The 21,769-nt window shown below is 47.8% G+C and overlaps 1 protein-coding gene across 4 annotated transcripts in view; it reads left to right on the forward strand.

Annotated features, from left to right (window-relative positions):
• The window catches only part of LAMB3 (laminin subunit beta 3), a 51,400-nt gene that overhangs the window by 12,870 nt on the left and 16,761 nt on the right, over window positions 1-21,769 (forward strand). For all 4 annotated transcript variants that reach the window (XM_073319942.1, XM_073319944.1, XM_073319941.1 and 1 more), the window contains 9 exons: window positions 10,019-10,133; window positions 11,063-11,136; window positions 11,837-12,028; window positions 13,178-13,241; window positions 13,766-13,947; window positions 15,210-15,330; window positions 18,720-18,908; window positions 19,026-19,181; window positions 20,428-20,624. In XM_073319942.1, coding sequence (XP_073176043.1) covers window positions 10,019-10,133; window positions 11,063-11,136; window positions 11,837-12,028; window positions 13,178-13,241; window positions 13,766-13,947; window positions 15,210-15,330; window positions 18,720-18,908; window positions 19,026-19,181; window positions 20,428-20,624 — 1,290 coding nt within the window. The remainder of the gene's footprint in view (window positions 1-10,018; window positions 10,134-11,062; window positions 11,137-11,836; window positions 12,029-13,177; window positions 13,242-13,765; window positions 13,948-15,209; window positions 15,331-18,719; window positions 18,909-19,025; window positions 19,182-20,427; window positions 20,625-21,769) is intronic.

Raw genomic sequence — 21,769 nt, forward strand, 5'->3', positions numbered from 1 at the left:
TGTATGCATCACATGTCTGTTCTTGCTGCGAACAGGCTTCATGCTGTCCCCAGATACCGCATGGGTGTTTGCCATTAGACATGTTTCTTGATTAGAAATGGTTATGATAAACCTCCACTGTGGAGCTGTGTGTTTACTGTGAGAAAGCAGGAAGGAAGTCATGCTAAAATATATAGAGATGATTAAGCTCCCAGGAGGAATGTATAACCCATTTCCTGAAATGATTGTGCTCTTGTCCTTGAGTGACATCTGGTTAAACTGCCAAACCCTCACTATGACAATGAATCAGATCCCAAATGAAATCGGCTCAGAGCAGCCTAACACTCTTGTCACAGCAGCGGGAGCCACGGTCTTATTGGCATATTTATTTGGGGAAAGGCACAGTGAAATACCTTTAGACAACACCGAGGCAAGGGTGGTTCCACTGGGAACGAGCAAAGCAGATTCCTTGATTTAAGTGGTACCTTGGTCTGAATTATTGTCCAGCAGTGGAATCAGCTTATCCACAAACTACGTGGAGCACAAGAAGCAGTAGTGCAAGTTTCCTGCACTATCCCGGAAAGCCTGCCTCAGGTGTGACACTGATGGGGAAAGACTAGGCATCAGAGAGGAGTTTAGTGTCTATGGCCCATTCCATCCCTGGCCTCTGCTTTGGTTGCCAACAAAGAAGAAGAGCTCTGTGTAAGCTCGAAAGCTGGTCTCTCTCGCCAACAGAAGTTGGTCTAATAAAAGTTAACTTACCAGTCCCACCTTGCCAACAAAGAATCAATCACAAGCTCCCTAATGGATTTGACTCAGGTTACCAGACAGCAATGATTTTTAGCCAGTACCAGCCTCAGAAGACAAATGACTTAGCTCAACTCAGTAGCTCCGTATAGAATAACAAAACTCTTTTCTCTTGTTCAGGTTACTAGGGAAACTCCATAAGGAGTGAGAGTGAGTGTTGCTTGGTTTCGGGTGTCATTACAGAGCCCAGAGTTTGTCAGGTTTGCTGGAAAGCTTGCCAAAACCTCGGCAAATGTAAGCCTAATTTGTAACAAGCCTGGGCAGAATTATGGCTTCAGATGGAATCATGGGGCAGGTTGGTCTTTTTTGCAAGGGACTGACCAAAAGCACAGCCTGGTATCCAGTTGTTCCAAACTTTGGGGTTTGGATAAAACAGGTCCCAGATCTGATTCGCCCTGGATTTTGATGTCACTTTGCCTATTTAGAGATAGGGCAAAGCTGAAATCCTTTATAGATTCATAGAATCATAGAAGATTAGGGTTGGCAGAGACCTCAGGAGGTCATCTAGTCCAACTCCCTGCTCAAAGCAAGACCAACCCCAACTAAATCATCCCAGTCAGGTGTTTGTCAAGTTGGGCCTTAAAAACCTCGAAGGATGGAGATTCCACCACCTCCCTAGGTAACCTATTCCGGTGCTTCACCACCCTTCTAGTAAAATAGTTTTTCCTAATATCCAACCTAGACCTCCCCCACTGCAACTTGAGACCATTGCTCCTTGTTCTGTCATCTGTGTTCTCCATCCTCTTTGGAACCCCCTTCAGGTAGCTGAAGGCTGCTATCAAATCCCCACTCACTCTTCTCTTCTGCAGATTAAATAAGCCCAGTTCCCTCAGCCTCTCCTCATAAGTCATGTGCTCCAGCCCCCTAATCATTTTCATTGCCCTCTGTTGTACTCTCTGCAATTTGTCCACATCCCTTCTGTAGTCAGGGGCCCAAAACTGGACACAATACTCCAGGTGTGGCCTCACCAGTGCTGAATAGAGGGGAATAATCACTTCCCTCGATCTGCTGCCAGTGCTCCTACTAACACAGCCCAATATGTCGTTAGCCTTCTTGGCAACAAGGGCACACTGCTGACTCATATGCAGCTTCTTGTCCTCTGTAATGCCCAGGTCTTTTCTGCAGAACTGCTGCTTAGCCAGTTGGTCCCCAGCCTGTAGCGGTGCCTGGGATTCTTCCATCCTAAGTGCAGGACTCTGCACTTGTCCTTGTTGAACTTCATCAGATTTCTTTTGGCCCAATCCTCCAATTTGTCTCGGTCACTCTGGACCCTATCCCTACCCTCCAGCATATCTACCTCTCCCCCCAGCTTAGTGTCATCTGTGAACTTGCTGAGGGTGCAATCCATCCCATTATCCAGATCATTAATGAAGATGTTGAACAAAACCGGCCCCAGAACAGACCCTTGGGCACCCCCTTGATAACGGCTGCCAACTAGATAGTGAGCCGTTGATCACTACCCATTGAGCCTGACGATCTAGTCAGCTTTCCATCCACCTTATAGTCCATTCATCCAGCCCATACCTCTTTAACTTGCTTACAAGAATACTGTGGGAGACCATATCAAAAGCTTTGCTAAAGTCAAGATATATCACATCCTCGCTTTCCCCATATCCACAGAGCCAGTTATCTCATCATAGAAGGCAATCAGGTTGGTCAGGCATTCCTCTCCCCCTATCCCTTTTCAGACTTTGGGGCCTAGATAAAATCAAACTGGGATCTAAATCACCTGTGGTTTTGCTAAACCCGACCCTATTCACCTTGCCTTACCTCTGGTTCTCACTTGAAATGATGTGAAATGTAACAATTTGGGTTGAGTTTCACGTTCAGCTGCCTATTTGAATCCTTGGAGCTGGAACACGGACAGCATATCGGCCAATATTTCTTCAGTGCTTTTTGTTGAAAAGCTTAGGTCATCTGTGGTTTGATGGGGTGCTTTATAGGTGTAATGAGACTGTCCAGCCTGGCATAATTTATCCATATATTTGTTGTTAATGGGGAATTAAAGTACATTGACCTAATATATTATGTAACCCAGCTTTACTGGCAGCCCTTGTCCTGACATGATTTATTCTGGCTACTGCTATTGTTCCTGACAGGCCTACACGTTTTAAAAAAAAATCACTTCAATCTTTCAGCTTCTCCCCAGATAAAGCTCAGAGCGGCTGTTCCCATAATAGACCTCCTGCAAGGCCTCAATGGGGGAAGAGGGGAAGCTGGATTTTGGCAGCCAAACTGACAATGATGTCTCTAGAAATGGAGTCAAAAACGTGACCATAAAGTCAAGAGGAATCATGGGCCTCCATACTATGGCCAGAGGGGGCTGGCGGGGGAGGAAGTTTTCCCTTTTTGCTGAGAGATTGTTTCATGATTTCTGTGTGTATATAAAGTCTGCTGCAGTTTCCACGGTAAACATCTGATGAAGTGAGCTGTAGCTCACGAAAGCTCATGCTCAAATAAATTGGTTAGTCTCTAAGGTGCCACAAGTACTCCTTTTCTTTTTGCGAATACAGACTAACACGGCTGTTCCTCTGAAAGCTGAGAGATCAGTAATTCTAGTTTATATTGGTTACTGCACCAGGAGGTTCTATTTTTAGGGGCTGTAAGCCAGTCTTACATTGGCAGCTGGAGCTATTTAAAATATTTCTGGTTGGTCCGTCAGCTTACAATTCTCTAAGTGATAACCTCTCCTCACCCCGACCCCACAGCGCGAGGATAAGCAGCAGCTGGTTTGCAAGGTCACTGGAGAATGAGACCAAAGTGGAGGTGGGCGAGGATTGCAACAGCTTAGTTTTGCCTCTGTATGAAGGAGTTACTGCTTTGGACACTCTCACAAAGCACAAAAGCATGGAAATACTTATACTCACTTATAACATGTGCAAACCAGCCACACACACCCAATCTCTGACACCTGGCTCCCCAACTCTATGTTCTTACTTGAGTGCATACAATCTATCTACAGGTATCTAATCTCTCATCTAATGTCGGGCAAATTTTCCCTTGGTCTCCTTTTGTGAGCATAACTTGTGCCTACATTTGTATGCTCCCAATTCAGTTGTAATTATGAATCTGAGAACCTGCCCAATTTTAACTTAGAGGTGCAACTTCTCAGATTCAAACCCTCAGTTCAACTTTTGCCTGCATCCACAAGCCTGGTTATGTCCCAACACCACTTTGTGCCTAAGGTCTCATCTGTGAAATGTGATATTATTATTTGCCTACCTGAAATTGCTTTTTGGGGAGGTTAAATTAATTAATGTTTATAAAGGGGTTTGAATTTCTAAAGCACTTTTTAGCCCAGGATCGCAAAGCACTTTTTAGCCCAGGATCGCACTGTTATATAGTCTAGAACCTACTTGTTATATTACATTAGCACATAGTGGTTGTAACTAAGATTGGGGCCTCCGGTGTTGGAGACTGTACATGCACAAAGCAGAAGACAGTTTCTGTCACAAAGAGCTTGCAATCTGAGTAGACAGAACAGAAAGTTAGGAAGGTGAAGTGACTTGTCCAAGATCACACGGCAGGTCGCTGGCAGAGCTTGGAACAGAATCTTTATCTCCTTCTTCCAGTCTAGTTCCCTATCCAGTTGACCACACAGCGTGGGAAAATGCACCCTAAATGAATCTATATTGAAAGCCATGACAGTGCAGTGAAAGAGAAGTAGACAGAAAAAGAAGGATTTTTCTTGGTAAACCTCCTTTTAATCAACAGTTCTATTGTGGTATCTGGTAATTCCGTCTATCCTGGGGAACTTTGAGACACATAGTTTCTGCTTTCAGCCCAAGTCTCTATAATGGCAAAATGCTCTTCTTGTGCAATGCAAAAGTTTCCCAATTTGTCCCGAGCCAGTGAAATGTGGTCTCGCTTCCAAAGTTAATTTTAGCTTTCCAAAAAAATAGTTTTTTTTAAAAAAGGCGAGTGAGATTTCAACACTCCTGGCTGCTGCTTCATGTAATGGTTATTTCAGTCTCCAAGTGCGGACGTGTTCAGTCTGGCTGGGAGGCACGGGGCACTCAGCCAAAGTGGCTTGATGTTGCTTTCAGCCAATGCCAGCCTCCACTAGGATTGCAGCAGGCAGACCTTTCACACAGTAACAGAGTCATGTTGAGCAAAAACAGGTGGGATTTAAAGAGCTCAGGTCACTGGAGCACCAAGGGAAGGGCTGGGGGAGTCTTTGCCAGTAAATGGAAACAGAAGCTTTGCTTAGGAAACAGCTTCCAGATGATTCCTGACCTGAGCTTCAGTGGTTTCAGTCTGACCCAGACATTTTTATCACAGCTTGCTGTGGAGCTGTGTTTTAAAAAACAATTAAAGTTTGATTCCCAAAACCGGGCACTGTGTTTTAGCTGCTAGGAGTTACTTGTGCCTAAGTCTGTGTGACACAGTCTTAACAGAGCTGAGTGCATCATTCCCAATGAATAGTTTATCTGATGAATTTCCCCTCCCTTTCCCCTCGGACTCTCTGTGATCACATCAGAAATGTTCTCACATTGAATCTTGATTGGAAATCGTTCACTAATTTTTGCAGATATCCCTGGTCTGTAGGTTCTTGGTGAGAAGTACGTTATGAGTAATCAGAATCTGAAAGCTGAATTCTTTTATTGGACACGTGGTATTTCTCTGTTCCCTGACTGGGTGAGCATAACTCTTACTACCAGGGAACTCTCATGATTATGCATTTTAAGGTTGCTTTACTCTTGTTAATTATGTTTATTAGGGTTGTGCCTGCTGACCAACCAAGACTGTCCTGTACAAAAACAGAATAGCACGGTCCCTGTTCCAAAGAGCATCTAATCCACATAGACCAGACAGACCTGGGGTGGGGGAAGGGGTATAACACACAAGTAGAGCAAACAATGGGATGGTGGCAAATGGCATCTCCAGTTCCACAACCTCTTTCAGGGTGAGTTTCACTAGGAGGAGATCGTCTAAATGGAAAGAAAAGTGAAGGGAGAGGGGATGCCGGGGGAGGTGGGTAAAGAGCACAGCACAGGGGAGAAGAGGGTCAAGTATGGAGAAAACTAATGGGAAAAGATTGTGAGGGAAATGGAGGGCGAGGGTTGGAGAAAACAGCCAATCGGAATCAGGCAGAGAGAGCTCCATCAAAACTGTAGAAACTTCTCCGAAGGTCCTTGCTTTGGCTGCTTCTGGCAGCTGCTCTGACGGACTGGCATCTCTGGCTGGTTCCACTGTGCTGTTTTCCCTTCAAGGTGTGAGGTAGGAGGGCAACAGCTGGGTCCCCATTTACCCAGAGCACGGGGCATCTCTCTGATACAGTTCTCGGTCAAGGGGTGCTGGGGACAAGGATGTCTCTGGCCGACCACCATTTTACTCCCTCCTTCCAGGGCAGCAGTCCCTGCTTTCACTGCTTCTGCAGCTGCTCTGAGTAGATGCACCTTTCTGTGCTGTTTTACAATATTAGTTTAAAATTGGCTGTTTCTACAAATATTCCTGCAAGCAAACTCCTGTGCTAGGATATTTGCAGAAAGTGAACACAAAGGATGCAAACACAGCTGAAGTGAATCCATTTAAAAATAGGAATGAATATTCACAGAACCATCTTTTGCAATATCCACGTAGCTCTCTTGTCTTAGTGGAACCCAGATCTACCTGCAACTCACTTGGTTTTGGACTTTATTACAAATTAAAATCAAGCCACATGCTATATTCAGATCTGGTGTAAGTGGCTACAGCTCCATTAATCTGGAGGTTCATTGTCTTCAGCAGAGTTGTGTCAGGTCTTAATTTGACCTCAGCTTTGTGAAACTTTCAAGCAAATCTGGGCCCAGTGTTGAATAAATCTAGGGCTGATTTCTGGTTTTTCATTCAAAACCATGCTAGGCTTCATGTGTTTCCTGATAAACTCAGGCAACGAATGACAGATTTGGGTAAGGATTTTCCTTTGAGTTTTGGGCGTTGTTTATACCCCAAACTTAGGGATAAGTCAAATCCCTCTATGGGATAGGGAGGAGAGGAAGGAAGGTCCAGCAGTTACGACACTAGCCTGGAACTTTTGCTGCCACAGACCCCATCGCTTCGTCTCTCTGGGCCTTGTTCCTCACCAGTAAAATGTAGACAATAGCATTGACCTACCACGGCGAGGCTCTATATGCAAAGATTCCAGGATTGTCAGTCGGTCTGTGTGTTACTCTGAAGCCGAGAATGTTTATTGAGTCAGTGTGAAGCAATGGACTAGCTACAAGCATAGCTGAGAGCTCTCTAATAGAAGAGTCTCATTTTGCCTGCTCCCTATCAGCTGTAATGCCTGCCAGCCATTGTCCCCTCCCTGCCACCAGGCCTGTCCATGATGCCCTTTCTACATCAGTCCTCGCACCTCTGTTAATCAAGGCATTTATACCATGCATGTTACCACAGTATCTCAGCCACATTCTGTCAACCACGTTAACATCCATCTCAGCTGGGATATCCACCTATAACTGTATTACCCCCTCTATAAAGTATTTCCTCCTGTGCAAACCGATTCCCCGCATCAGCCCTGCTGCTGCTCTTGTTATCCTATTTCCTGGTGCCCTATCACTCCCCTCCATCAAATTCTACTGCATGGATTACTCCACCAAATTCTACTGCATACACATACAACCAAGCCGAAGCGTGCTCCACCCAAAAGGCTTTCCAAAAGTAACGGCGTTAGCTCTGCCCGATCGCTCTTACCCTGCATATTTGTGTGCCCCCGAAAGTCCCTGTTTCTCCCCACCTCTAGAAACCAGCCTGTAATGGATCCTTTGTACATACCCCACATTGCCTGACTGCTGTGTCAGTTTGCTTCTTGAATTACACTCTCAAGGGATGAACTTTGCTCCGCTTGACTTTCCACCCAGTAACCTTTCACCCACTAAGCTGTTTGCACTCTGCTCCGCTGACAGGGAGAGGGAGAAGAAAGGCTGGGCTAAGCTGTAGCATTTTAGATAAAGGCCTTTCTGTTCACCCAGACAGACAGCCCCACTGGATGATGTGGAAAAGGCTCACTGACCCTGAGAGCTTGGGTCTAGAGTTGGTGGAATTTCTTGAACAACAAGTTTTGTAGTTGAAAAATGGGGTTTTGTTGCAAACAAAAGTTTTGCCACACACACAAAAAAGTTTTTAGTTAAAATATTTGGGATTTTGTCAAACCCAAAAAACTGGTTTTCAGTTACCAAAAAATCCCCACATTTGGGGGCGGGGGAGGGAAAATACATAGTTTCCTGACCAGCTTGAGTGACACACATTCATCACCAACATCATGACACCATTTAAATGCCCGCTGACACTCAGGCTAAGATTTGTGTTTGCATTTGCCACACACCAGAACCCAGAGGTGTTAAGTTGAGACTTGAACTACTGTTTCCTGGGTATAAAACATCAAAATAAACACCCTGCACCCCTCTCCTGCACATGCCTCAAATCTGTCAAAACAAATTCAAATCATGCCAGTCACAAGGAGGCCCAGTGGTGCTGTGGCAACATGCAGAATAGGATTCTGGAGTTTGTATGAGCCAAGGCTCCAGAGAGGGTTGCCAGTTTTGGTTGTATGTATTCCTGGAAATTTCATCACATGACATAATCTTTAATTAAAGCTTAATCTTTAATTCCTGGAGACTCCAGGAAAATCCTGGAGAGTTGGCAACGCTAACTCCAGAGCTTGCAGGACTGAATAGATCCGCGACATCTGTTCACCCGCAGTGTGCTTCATTCCTGTATTCCATTCCACAACATCCCCTCCACCACCCAGGCGGGTTGATTGTTCATGGAACGCGGAAAGCAGAGAGCAGGAGTATGACTAGTTGCTTTAGAGTGACCAGATGTCCCAATTTTATAGGGACAGTCTTGATATTTGGGGCCTTGTCTTATATGGGCACCTATTACACTTGTTCTGTGGTCACCCTGAGTTCCTTACTGAGAATTCTGCTTAACACACGGCACGTCCCTCAGACCATCCAGTGCAGCCATCAGCTATGGGCAAGGCCCAAAGGCTTCTATCGCCGTGGAAGACCACAGAACGGTCTCTTCTCTGTACTGAAGAGCTCATTGCTAAACAAGGACATACTGGGCTTCATTTCCTGGTGCGAAGCAGCTGCATTGCTTGTGTAGTTGCGCCCTAAATCCAGCTGACCCACTCCCAGGAAGATTGCCCTAAGTGGTGATTCTCTGGTGACACAGAGCTGCTGTAGGGATTCTTATGCTACTCTCCTTCCAGGCTGCAGGTGCGGCTGGAGGAAAGGAGTGGCTGGGACAGCCCAGTGCCATGCTGATGATTGTTGGCATTTTGTGCAAGTTAGAGCAACCTTTAGGCTCAGTGCAGGGGGAACAGCCCCCAAGATCAGGGGAGAGCCAGGTGAGCTTTAACCATCGGCCTCTCCAGATACAAATTCCATCAAAAAGCTGGCAAGCCACGAGGCAGGCATGACTAAGTGTAACTCGGGCTACTCAGGTTATAAACTCTTTGGGGCAGGGATTGTCATGTCTGCTGGTTTGTGTGTGTGTGTGTCTGTATAGTGGCCAGAACTATGGAGCCCTGGTCCCTGATTGGGGGTCTCCAGGCCCAACCACCATACAAATAAATAACTGGAAAAGTTGAGTCCCTTCCTCCCTCCTGACTTCATGGGATTTACAGTCTCATTTCTGGGCCGAACTCTTGGACGTATCGCCAGAGCAAACCTCCAACACCTTTTGGAGATGGCTGAGAACTGCCAGCCATTACAGAAGCCATTGCATCAACGTGCTGCACAGCTGCTCTGAAAATCAGGCCCAAGATGGGCTCCCAACAACAACAAACACACCCCAAATTAGCAGCTGCTTTTGAAAACTTTGGCCCAAATGTCCAAAAAATCACACAGGTTGTTTATTAAGTGTGCAGAAAGCTGTCTTCTTGAGTGTGGCCATTTATCGGAATCTTATGCACCAGTTTTCAAGCTTGGGTGGTTTGTTTGAGTCTCAGTGCAATAGCCTCATGGTGCAATGCTGGAAAACCCTGTGTTTTCCCTTAATGGTTTGGTGGTGGCCAGCAATCTGAGCAAAGAGATGGTGCTTATTCATTTATATTTTCTTAGTCCCTGATGTAATAGAACATATGGATTTATCTCATGTCTTCCTGCCAGTGCGGTTATAGGAATAGCCCAGAGTACTGCAAAATCCAGAGATTTTGCAACAGAATTGAGTTTCCACTTGCTACAGAGTTTGCGGGGCCGGGCCCATAGTCAGGATCTGATGTTTGCCCTCCTTTTCCTTTCAGTGGAGGATGAAATGCTGCCGATGCGATTCCCGACTGCCTCATGCTTACAACAGTCACCGGGTGGAGAACATGCTTTCCTCCAAAGGACACATGCGCTGGTGGCAGTCCCAGAATGGTAGGTATTGGATTCACTTCCAAGCTGCTAGGATCCATCCCAGAAGCTGCAGCTGGCTTTCACAGAGACCTTAAGGGTGTGATCACTGATATCCTGGGAAGATATAGCTAGCATTGCTCGCTTTATAAATGACAGGCAGTTTATTAGCATAATTACAAGTCTCCATTACGGATGCCTTAAAAGATTTCAGGGAATAAACCCTGGCATATGGTCTGCTAGGACCATATCTATAGCTCTCTATACAGCTGGTAAGAAAGTGGGGTTGGGAAACCAGCTTCAAGTCCCTGCTCTGGGGTATTGTCTGTTCTGGTGGGTCTCTGTGGCTCTCCACTCCTCTGAAATTACATCCTGCACCTGAGAAATCTTCCCAACAAAATGTTAATCCAAACTGATACATTTCTACAAAAAGTTTCTGTTTTGACAAATTGGCATCTGCTGATTAAAAAAAAATTAATCAGAAAATCCCCGACCAGCTCTAATCACAACAGTGAAACTCCTCACACTCACCTTTGGTATAAAGAATCCCAGTGAAATCCATGGATCTTTGTTGATTTTCACCAGCTGAGGATCTGGCTCCATGAAGTTCAGCTCTGGTTGTGGATTTGGATCTGGACCTGAACATTCCCAAAGTGGTGGTTTGGCTCTGGGCTCCAGTGGGAACCCATCGCTGATACAAACAGGACAAGAGCCATTTAGAAAGCACCAGCTTTTCACCAGAAGGATGCCAGTGGATTTCCCAGGGGCCCCCATGGTTAATAATGATGGAAATGACAGGGTGAGGATTGTGGATTCAGCAAACAGGGTTTTGGTTTTGGCAGGTTACAAGCAAAGAGGAAAATGAATGACTTGACTCTGATGGGTAAAGGTTTTGTTTTTCTAAACTTCCTGAGGTCTGCAGCTCTGAAAACTGGCCTTTTGTGTCTCCTCAGATGTGAATCAGGTCTCCTTGCAGCTGGATCTCGACAAAAAGTTCCAGCTCAGCAGCATCTTGCTGGACTTCAGGGTATGTGAGCAGCTTGCATTTTAGTTACTGGGTTGTAAACTGTGCTGGGAGGAGCCCATGGGCCCTTGCAAGCAGAGGAGAATGTAAACCTATAGCCCCCTCCAGGCTCCAGATGAGACAAACAGGCAAACAAATGTCTTCTCCTGGGCACGAAGGCACCAGTATATATTCTGCTCCTTTCAGAGCTCGGTTTATTATTGCTTTAAAAAGTGTATTTGGAAACGGAGTGTGAAAACACACAGATGTGCGCACACACCTCTCTTTCTCTCTCCTTTCTTCCACTGTATTTGTATGATTGGTTCCTTGATTCGTCCATAAAGAATTGGCTGTTTTCTAGAGGTGACTCAGTGATCTGCGGCCTGTGCATCCCTATTGGTTCCTGACCAGGACAGCCAACCAGCCAGGAGGGAGGCCAGGAGCACAGGGAGAGGGGTTGAGTTGGAGCAGGCTTCAGGGGAAGCAGGCTCTGGCTAGTGGCAGAGGATAGAGAGGGAGCTGGCCCACGTGGGGAAGGCTTTGTAGAAAGAAGTAGGGCTGTGAGGGGATGAGTTCTGTTGTGGGGAGGGAAAGGGAGATGCGTGGAGAATCGGGGCACTGCACGTAGGAGAGGGGTCTGAGGAATTAAAAATGGGCTTCTTGCTCTGTGTGTGCTCAGCACTTCTGCGATCTCATCCTCCCCCTGCCCCCCACCCCTTTCCAGGCGCCTCTGCCCGTGGGGATGCTTATTGAGCGCTCCACCAACTTTGGCGAGACCTGGACGATCTATCAGTACCTGGCCTCTGACTGCGCCGCTACCTTTCCACGGATCCCCCAAGGCTCCCCCCAGAGCTGGCAGGACGTGCGCTGTCAGGAACTGCAGAGCCACCAGGGGCACCCTCTGCATGGGGGGAAGGTACGTTGTCTGAGATACTCGCTGCCTTAGGCCCACGTGGAGGGCCATGTTAGCAACCTGCCAGGACCCAGAAGGCCATAAAATAGAGCAGACTGCAGCCACCTCATCCTGAATATGGAGGAGCTTCCCATGAAAACTAGTGCTCCCAGAATGTGATGCTCTGTCTTGGTCCAAGCAACAAGCCTTTGAGAGCACCGCATACTGGGAAGTGTAGATTCTCTGGGCTGCACCTTCATATTCAACATGAGCACAGTATGGGCTGATTATGGAAACCTCTGGTTGCTTATGGCCCATGGACTGGAATTGGCCACCCCGGCATTTCATAGATTCACAGGTCAGAAGGGGCCACCACGATCAGCTTGTCAGAGTGCCAGAATAGCACTGGCCATAGAATTTTCCCCAGTAATCCCTGCCGTGGAGGGAGTTGTTCTTCCCCGTTGGGTTAAGAGGAAAGCTGGGAGATCTGAAAAGGACGGGAGAAGCTAGGGAGGGACACAATGCCCATTGCAGGCTGTTGAACCAAATGCAGCTCTGTGATTAACAAACTGAAGAGCTCACCTCCACTTTCTATATCTTCTTCAGCCGTTAATAAAACACAGGAATGTTGTTGCCCTATTTACATGCTCTGGGGGTCTAGCCAAATGGTTGTTCAACTTTCTTATTGTGGAGACACAGAGCAAACTGAGCTGTGTGGCCATCTATTGTTTCAACACCTAGTTAGCTTCCCCATTTTTGCCTTCTCAACTGCCCAGTAGCACCCTTTTCTTCCCAGTAGCATTCTCAGCCCATAGTCTATAGTTTGATACTGGCATCACCCAGATGCAGCAAGAGAGACCTTTCTGCTGATGTTCTGCAGGGTGTGAGACTGGCTAGTGAGCGTAGGGAGTGTCCCATGGGAAGATTCATGTTCCTTCAAGTATAAAAGCACCAAATGACTTGTGAGCAGCTGGGCATTTTGGTGGAATTGTTGCTGATTCCTCAGCAATGTTAATCTGCCCTTCAGCATGGTGCTCAGGAACTGCTACTCTCCAGAGGAGGCAGCTCCAGAGCGGGCATTTCATTGTTTAGATGGTTGGGAGATGAAAAGAAAGACCCATATTTTTTTTCCTTTAACCATCTTAATTGTTGCTTCTCTGTTCTTCTCCTCAGGTCAAATTCAACCCCCTTGACCTGGCATCCGGCATCACCACATCTCACAGCCAAAGCATCAGTCGTATGCACATCTCCTCATTTATACCTGGAGGAGGGGGGTTTCCCAGGGTTGCTTGCGCATCTTCCAGCTACAGATTTGCAAAGGAGGAGATTGTAGGTGCTCAGCACCAGCTGGAGGCTGCTGGACCCTGGAGATGAGCCAGCCTTTGCAATGACATGGCACTGTGAGGTGCTTTGTTTCTGAAGCATCTTTTAATCCTAGTGGTAGGTGCTGTGTTGGCACCTCTAAACAATGAACCCACAGAGCAGGGACAGTCCCCACAGCAGCGGTCTCACTCTTCTTCCCACCCCCGCAATGTCCCACAGAAATGCTTCAGACCTGCCAAAGAGAGAGACGTACATCCCATGGGTGGGAGAATACTTCAGTCTTCTCTGCTCCTTGATCTCTATCCTGATGCTGCCAACAACGGGGCCCAGCTAATGCCGGTTGTGGCACTGGTTCTCTCTGCCACATGTGCTTCCCTGCCCTGCTGGCCTGTGACTTCATTGCTGCTTCCTCCTCATTTGTCCTCTTCTCCCGTACAGACCTGGGAGAATTCACCAACCTGAGAGTCAACTTCACCCAGCTACCTCGCCTCCCACAGCAGGGCTACCGCTCACCCAGTGCCTTCTATGCTGTGACAGAAATGCAAGTGCAGGGAAGCTGCTTCTGCCATGGACACGCAGACCGCTGTACTCCCTCCAGAGACCCCAATGCCGTGATGCAGGTGAGAGCACAAGGGAAAACCAGGGGACAAGTGCTTTGCTGTGTCAGTTCTCAGCACCATCCCTGAGTTCTAGCTTTAACACCAGGCTCCTGTCCCAGTCCTGGCCTCCTGTCCCTCCACTGGTACTAGGGACGGTCAGCGGTGCTTCAGCAGCACGATCAGCCCTTAGGAGGGAGGGAGCACTGCACGTTGCTTAACACAGGCCCCATGCCAATTGAGGGACAGTGCTGATCCATTTTGCCTGAGCTAGGAGGATGCGGGGAGTGATACAGGATCCAAGGAGAACAGAGCTCTTTTGCTTGCTCAGGTCTGGCAATCATCTTGGCTCAGTTTTCCCAGGGCAAAGCACACAGTGTGTAATGTTTTAATGCACAAAGAGGAAGGTGGAAATGTCTACGAAGTGGTGCTTGTTGATTGCACGGATTCTTACTCAGGGCAAATCCACGCTACAAAATTAAGTGGACCTAAGTTACATTGACTTACAGCCACCGCAGTAATTAAACTGATTTTGCATGTCCACACTATGCTCCTTGCATCGGCGATGCGCGTCCTCAACAGGAGCGCTTGCACTGATTTCACTGTCATTGTGGGGCATTGTCGGATGGCTTCTGAAAGGCAGCAAGTTGATGTAACAACCCAGCGTCTACACTGACACTGCATCGACCTAATGATGTCAACCTAAGCGCTACACCTCTCACAGAGGTGGAGATAAGTCGGGGTAGTGGGCGAGTTACATCGGCGGGAGCGACTTTTTAGTGTAGACACTTACAGAATGAGGTTGACGTAAACTGCCTTACATCAACCTAACTCTGTAATGTAGACCAGCGCTCAGGCTGCACATCACAGCGGTGAAGTGAGGGTGTAACTGCACCTTCTGCCACTGCAAGCCTTCACTTTCCCTGGCTCCAGGAGACCCAGAAGCTCCTAGCTGACTCTATTTCATACCTAGATGACATTCACCACTACAGGCTTCTGGCTTCTAGTGTACATACTCGTCCCCTGACATTAGATACCTTGTGTAGTTGCTGGGAATTCATGTTAACAGCATCAGGCCATATCTACATCTATTTCCTAGCAGCAGTTTGTTCCCACACTGCTCTGGTCCTCACAGACTGACAGGAAGAAGAGGTGACTCTCACCGGGGAATGAGCAGGGGGGCCAGAAGGAGTAGCTACTGCCAGTGAGGTAGGGGTGTGCGTGTGTGTCACAGTGAGCTAACAGATTGGCTGCGAATAGGCTGTGAAGTTTTCTCTCTGTTCCAGGTTCACGGACACTGTGTGTGTCAGCACAACACGGCTGGCCCACACTGTGATCACTGTGCAGCTTTCTACAATGACCAGCCTTGGAGGCCGGCAGAGGACCACAACCCCAATGAATGCCGGAGTATGTCTGTCCATTGTCCAGCCATTCTTTCCCTCTCTTACCCTCGCCAAACCCCTCAGACCAGTTGAAATCTGTCTGATGTAACTCTGGGGCTGTGGCTGGACAATGAATTTAATTCCCTTTATTTTTTATTATTTCCCATCACCATCTAAAAATGGGTGGTTCTCACCATTAGACCTGACCCACAGTGACTGGCTTTTTCTCTCCCACGCTGTCTGTGCTCAGCTTGGAAAAGCATGTCAAGTTTTTATGGCTAGAACTAACTTGGACACTGAGAATTTTCTGAATCTTCTTAAGAAGCTAATTGCATTGCAATGATTGGAGCGGGGCAAAAATCTGAATCCATTCATCTGAACAACTTGGGGGTTTAGAATAATAATAGACCTTGATCCAAACCATCCGAATATGGCTTTTGCAAAACCAGTCCCAGAAATATCTGCTCCTGTTATTTATTTTATATTATGCTATATTAGGATTGCTGTAGAGCATAGAGGACCCAATGAGGATCAGGGCCTTAACACGCTGGACAGCCCTCCCCCAGACTTAGTCCCTGTCCCAAGGAGCTTACAGCCTCAGCAACAGCCTCCCTCAAAGACACAACCTGGCAGGGCCAGCTTCCAAATGCTGCACTATAGTTAAGAGCTATTGTGAATGTGAAAAGAAAAGGAGTACTTGTGGCACCTTAGAGACTAACCAATTTATTAGAGCATAAGCTTTCGTGAGCTACAGCTCACTTCCTCAGATGCATATCGTGGAAACTGCAGCAGGCTTTATATATACACAGAGAATATGAACCAATACCTCCTCCCACCCCACTGTCCTGCTGGTAATAGCTTATCTAAAGTGATCATCAGGTGGGCCACTTCCAGCACAAATCCAGGTTTTCTCACCCTCCACCTCCCCACACAAATTCACTCTCCTGCTGGTGATAGCCCATCCAAAGTGACAACTCTTTACACAATGTGCATGACAATCAAGTTGGGCTATTTCCTGCACAAATCCAGGTTTTCTCACATCCCCCCCACCCCCATACACACACAAACTCACTCTCCTGCTGGTAATAGCTCATCCAAACTGACCACTCTTCAAGTTTAAATCCAAGTTAAACCAGAACATCTGGGGGGGGGGGGGGGTAGGAAAAAACAAGAGGAAACAGGCTACCTTGCATAATGACTTAGCCACTCCCAGTCTCTATTTAAGCCTAAATTAATAGTATCCAATTTGCAAATGAATTCCAATTCAGCAGTTTCTCGCTGGAGTCTGGATTTGAAGTTTTTTTGTTTTAAGATAGTGACCTTCATGTCTGTGATTGCGTGACCAGAGAGATTGAAGTGTTCTCCGACTGGTTTATGAATGTTATAATTCTTGACATCTGATTTGTGTCCATTTATTCTTTTACGTAGAGACTGTCCAGTTTGACCAATGTATATGGCAGAGGGGCATTGCTGGCACATGATGGCATATATCACATTGGTGGATGTGCAGGTGAACGAGCCTCTGATAGTGTGGCTGATGTTATTAGGCCCTGTGATGGTGTCCCCTGAATAGATATGTGGGCACAATTGGCAACGGGCTTTGTTGCAAGGATAAGTTCCTGGGTTAGTGGTTCTGTTGTGTGGTATGTGGTTGTTGGTGAGTATTTGCTTCAGGTTGCGGGGCTGTCTGTAGGCAAGGACTGGCCTGTCTCCCAAGATTTGTGAGAGTGTTGGGTCATCCTTTAGGATAGGTTGTAGATCCTTAATAATGCGTTGGAGGGGTTTTAGTTGGGGGCTGAAGGTGACGGCTAGTGGCATTCTGTTATTTTCTTTGTTAGGCCTGTCCTGTAGTAGGTAACTTCTGGGAACTCTTCTGGCTCTATCAATCTGTTTCTTTACTTCTGCAGGTGGGTATTGTAGTTGTAAGAAAGCTTGACAGAGATGTTGTGGGTGTTTGTCTCTGTCTGAGGGGTTGGAGCAAATGCGGTTGTATCGCAGAGCTTGGCTGTAGACGATGGATCGTGTGGTGTGGTCAGGGTGAAAGCTGGAGGCATGCAGGTAGGAATAGCGGTCAGTAGGTTTCCGGTATAGGGTGGTGTTTATGTGACCATTGTTTATTAGCACTGTAGTGTCCAGGAAGTGGATCTCTTGTGTGGACTGGACCAGGCTGAGGTTGGTGGTGGGATGGAAATTGTTGAAATCATGGTGGAATTCCTCAAGGGCTTCTTTTCCATGGGTCCAGATGATGAAGATGTCATCAATATAGCGCAAGAAGAGTAGGGGCTTTAGGGGACGAGAGCTGAGGAAGCGTTGTTCTAAATCAGCCATAAAAATGTTGGCATACTGTGGGGCCATGCGGGTACCCATAGCAGTGCCGCTGATCTGAAGGTATACATTGTCCCCAAATGTAAAATAGTTATGGGTAAGGACAAAGTCACAAAGTTCAGCCACCAGGTTTGCCGTGACATTATCGGGAATAGTGTTCTTGACGGCTTGTAGTCCATCTTTGTGTGGAATGTTGGTGTAGAGGGCTTCTACATCCATAGTGGCCAGGATGGTGTTATCAGGAAGATCACCGATGGATTGAAGTTTCCTTAGGAAGTCAGTGGTGTCTCGAAGGTAGCTGGGAGTGCTGGTAGCGTAGGGCCTGAGGAGGCAGTCTACACAGCCAGACAATCCTGCTGTCAGGGTGCCAATGCCTGAGATGATGGGGCGCCCAGGATTTCCAGGTTTATGGATCTTGGGTAGTAGATAGAATATCCCAGGTCGGGGTTCCAGGGGTGTGTCTGTGCGGATTTGATCTTGTGCTTTTTCAGGAAGTTTCTTGAGCAAATGCTGTAGTTGCTTTTGGTAACTCTATCACCAGCAGGAGAGTGAATTTGTGTGGGGGGGTGGGGGGGTGAGAAAACCTGGATTTGTGCAGGAAATAGCCCAACTTGATTGTCATGCACATTGTGTAAAGAGTTGTCACTTTGGATGGGCTATCACCAGCAGGAGAGTGAATTTGTGTGGGGGGGTGGAGGGTGAGAAAACCTGGATTTGTGCTGGAAATGGCCCAACTTGATGATCACTTTAGATAAGCTATTACCAGCAGGACAGTGGGGTGGGAATAGGTATTGTTTCATATTCTCTGTGTGTATATAAAGTCTGCTGCAGTTTCCACGGTATGCATCCGATGAAGTGAGCTGTAGCTCACGAAAGCTCATGCTCAAATAAATTGGTTAGTCTCTAAGGTGCCACAAGTCCTCCTTTTCTTTTTGCGAATACAGACTAACCCGGCTGTTACTCTGAAACCTGTCATTGTGAATGTGATGCACGAGGATAGAGTGCCATCTAGTGTCGAGCTGGAAGAACTCCAGCTGCTGGTGGTTTCTGAATGATCAGCGTTTAAACGGGGTGTTCCTCATTTTCTAGGGTGCAATTGCAACGGTCACTCGGAGACGTGCCATTTTGACCCAGCTGCGTACCAAGCCAGCGGTGGGGTGAGTGGAGGTGTGTGCGACGACTGTCAGCACAACACAGCGGGGAGGAACTGCGAAAGCTGCCAGGCCTACTTTTTCCGCAACCAGCGGCAAGATGTCACCCATCCGGAAGCCTGTCTGCGTAAGTGGCATTCCCTGGGCACTGGCCATCTCCTTGGGAGACCTGCCCCTTCCACTCCCAGCGACTTCTCCGTGGTCTCCTTGTCGCTGTTCTTTATGTAATGTGTGTATTTTTCAGCTTGCGAGTGTGACCCGGACGGCACGGTGCCTGGGTCCAGCTGTGACCCTCTGACCGGACGCTGCGTTTGCAAGGAGAACGTGCAAGGGGACCGCTGCCATCTCTGCAAGCCTGGGTTCACCCAGCTCACCAATGCCAACCCCCTGGGATGCCACAGTGCGTGAGCACAGAAACTACCGCCACTTTCTGGAAGATGCTTTAGTCAGACACAAATTACTGGGCTCAGTATAGGGGCAACAGGGAATTCTCTGGCCTGGGTTATGCAGGAGGCCAGACTATGTGATCAAAGGGTCCTTTCTGGCCTTGAAATGAATGAGTCTTGGAAAGCAGATGCACACATTGGCTTTAGGAGAGGTGGGTTTTTAAGGTGGTGGGGGAACATAGTTGTCTGGGTAAAATCAGAATTACCCTGAGCTTTCTGTCAGTGCTTGAACCTGGAGCAGAGGCCTCTTCATGGTGCGTCCTGGCTGCCTGGTTCCAGGGCATAACAGAAAGGTGGGTCCAACCCAGCCCTTTTACGTGGCTTCCCGGAGAGCTTTGAATGGGATCAGCTTCCAAGCCAGCCTCGGGGTGGGGCTTGCAGACCCGGCCAGCGAAGATTTGCAAAACCCAGCCCCTGCAGTGGCTGTGTCCCAGTCTTGAGGAAGAGAACTGGTTTTCAGCTTGGCAACAAGCCGGGCCCTCTGGGGCCAGGTGAGAAAACCTGTTCTGATGAGCCTCGCCGGCTGGTGGTTCGGAGCGTGGGGGGTGTGATGCACTCTCACCCTTGCGTGCTCGTTTGAACAGAACCAGGACCTCCAGGTCCACATTCGCGCCCGGCTAGTCCTGTGCATCTCACACTGGATTCTGCAAATGCCTCAGCAGCTGTGAAAGACAGTGCCGTGCTGCAGCGAGGCGGTTTCCCTGCTACAGCAGGTGGCAGCATGGGCTCAGGTTCAGTCATTGGCATGGGGAACAAGCTCAGCAAAAACTGGATGCAATGATCTCCGTGCATTTGTCATGCCCTGGATAGGGCTGGAGGAGGGGGGACCCCAGGGTCACAGAGACTTTGGAGTCATAACCTCAATGTCATGGTGCATTGTCTGACAGGACACTACTGTATTAAACCGGATACGTAGCACCGATGTCACCAGGCTCTGGCACAGGGGCAGTGGTATAGAAGCTGCCTCCTTTTGACTCTGAATATTGGGAGAAAGGCCTGCTTTGTCCCTGTGCTGCCGTCCTGTGGTCCTCTGAACTCACCCCACTCTTGCACCTTTCCTGCATGCTCATTTCCCCTTTAAAGCAGACATCCCTTCAGGAATCTGGTCCCCCAAGCAGCCCGACTAACCCCCAGGCCTTGGAGTGGTCATCGCCCAGTTCTAACGACAGAGCTGGCTGAACAAGCCCCCTTGCCTTTCAGAATGTGCCTGCAGCACCCTGGGGACCCGCCAGGACGCACCCTGCGACGACGAAACAGGGAGGTGCTTCTGCCTGCCCAACGTGATGGGAGCCAATTGCGATCAGTGCTCTGCCAATCATTGGAAGATCGCCAGCGGCCAAGGCTGTCAGCCGTGCAACTGCGACCCTCGCAACTCCTTCAGCCCACAGTGTAACCAGGTACGGACCCCAGATTTCATCCTAGGGAGCTAGTTGGCAGCAGCAGTGTGGGAATCCTGGGCGTGGACAGACACTATGCTACAGGGCACAGTTTGCAACCCTTGGGGTCATTGTATCTCACGTAACGCTGCCGGGGAGCACTTTGCACTCCGTCTGCCCCGTCAGTAGCCACTAACGCCCTGTGTCAAACGGCACCTAGACCATTAGTGACCATGGCTGTGTAACAGCACAATTAGCTTGGTGCCGTGGGTGGGATGCTGGGTCAGGATACTAGGTTAGAACTTGAAAGACCTGGGTTCAGTTCCCTGCTGTGCCACCAATATCCTGTGTGTCCTTGGGCAAGTCACTGTGTCTCTCTGTGCTGCAGTTCTCCATCTGTAAAATAGGGATTACAGCTCTCACAGAGGTGCCATGAGGATGAATACATTAACAATTGCAAGGATCTCAGATATTATAGTAATGGGGACCATATAAATACCATAGACAAGTGCGGGGAAATGATATTAATTAGAACTGGCTGAAATTCCATGAATTTCAAAATTTTGATGAACTTTCTATTTTGAAAAAAAGGAGGAAAAAAATTCAGCGCACTTTTTACAGTTTTCCCTCTTTCCCCACTGTTTTTCAATCACCTCTAAAAATAATCCTGTTAATGCTGCTGGCACTGCTCTTGGCTTGAATGGATCTTTCTGAGACTGGAACTGGTCCGGCTGGTTTATTAGAACAGCTGAGGATGTCACCAGCAGCAGCGCACGCGAGGGCCCCTGCTGTGTGGGGCGGTGACATGGTATTGTGCCACCGAGTGATCACAGAGTTGAGACCACTTATTAGATGGTCTCATCTTGCCACTTTTCTATGGAACCTGCCTCTCTCCTTTAGGAAAGGGCTGCATCACGTGTCCCTAAAGCACCCGGCAATTGTCTGTAGTCCATCATGCCCTTCATGCAGTGCAGGAAGGCAAACCGGTAATTACAAAGACAAGGCTAAGCCATTTTAAAGGTCTGCTCTTTAGCAAAGAAATCCTAATAGGAGCTCTTAAGCTGTGGGAGAAGGGGGACTAATTATCCTCATTAATCAGTGAGAGGAGAACAAGGAAAATTCAGGTTATATATTAGGAAAAATATGCCAATTGTAACAATCAGAGG

This window comes from Lepidochelys kempii, chromosome 21 (genome assembly GCF_965140265.1).
Source record: "Lepidochelys kempii isolate rLepKem1 chromosome 21, rLepKem1.hap2, whole genome shotgun sequence".
NCBI lineage: Eukaryota > Metazoa > Chordata > Testudines > Cheloniidae > Lepidochelys > Lepidochelys kempii.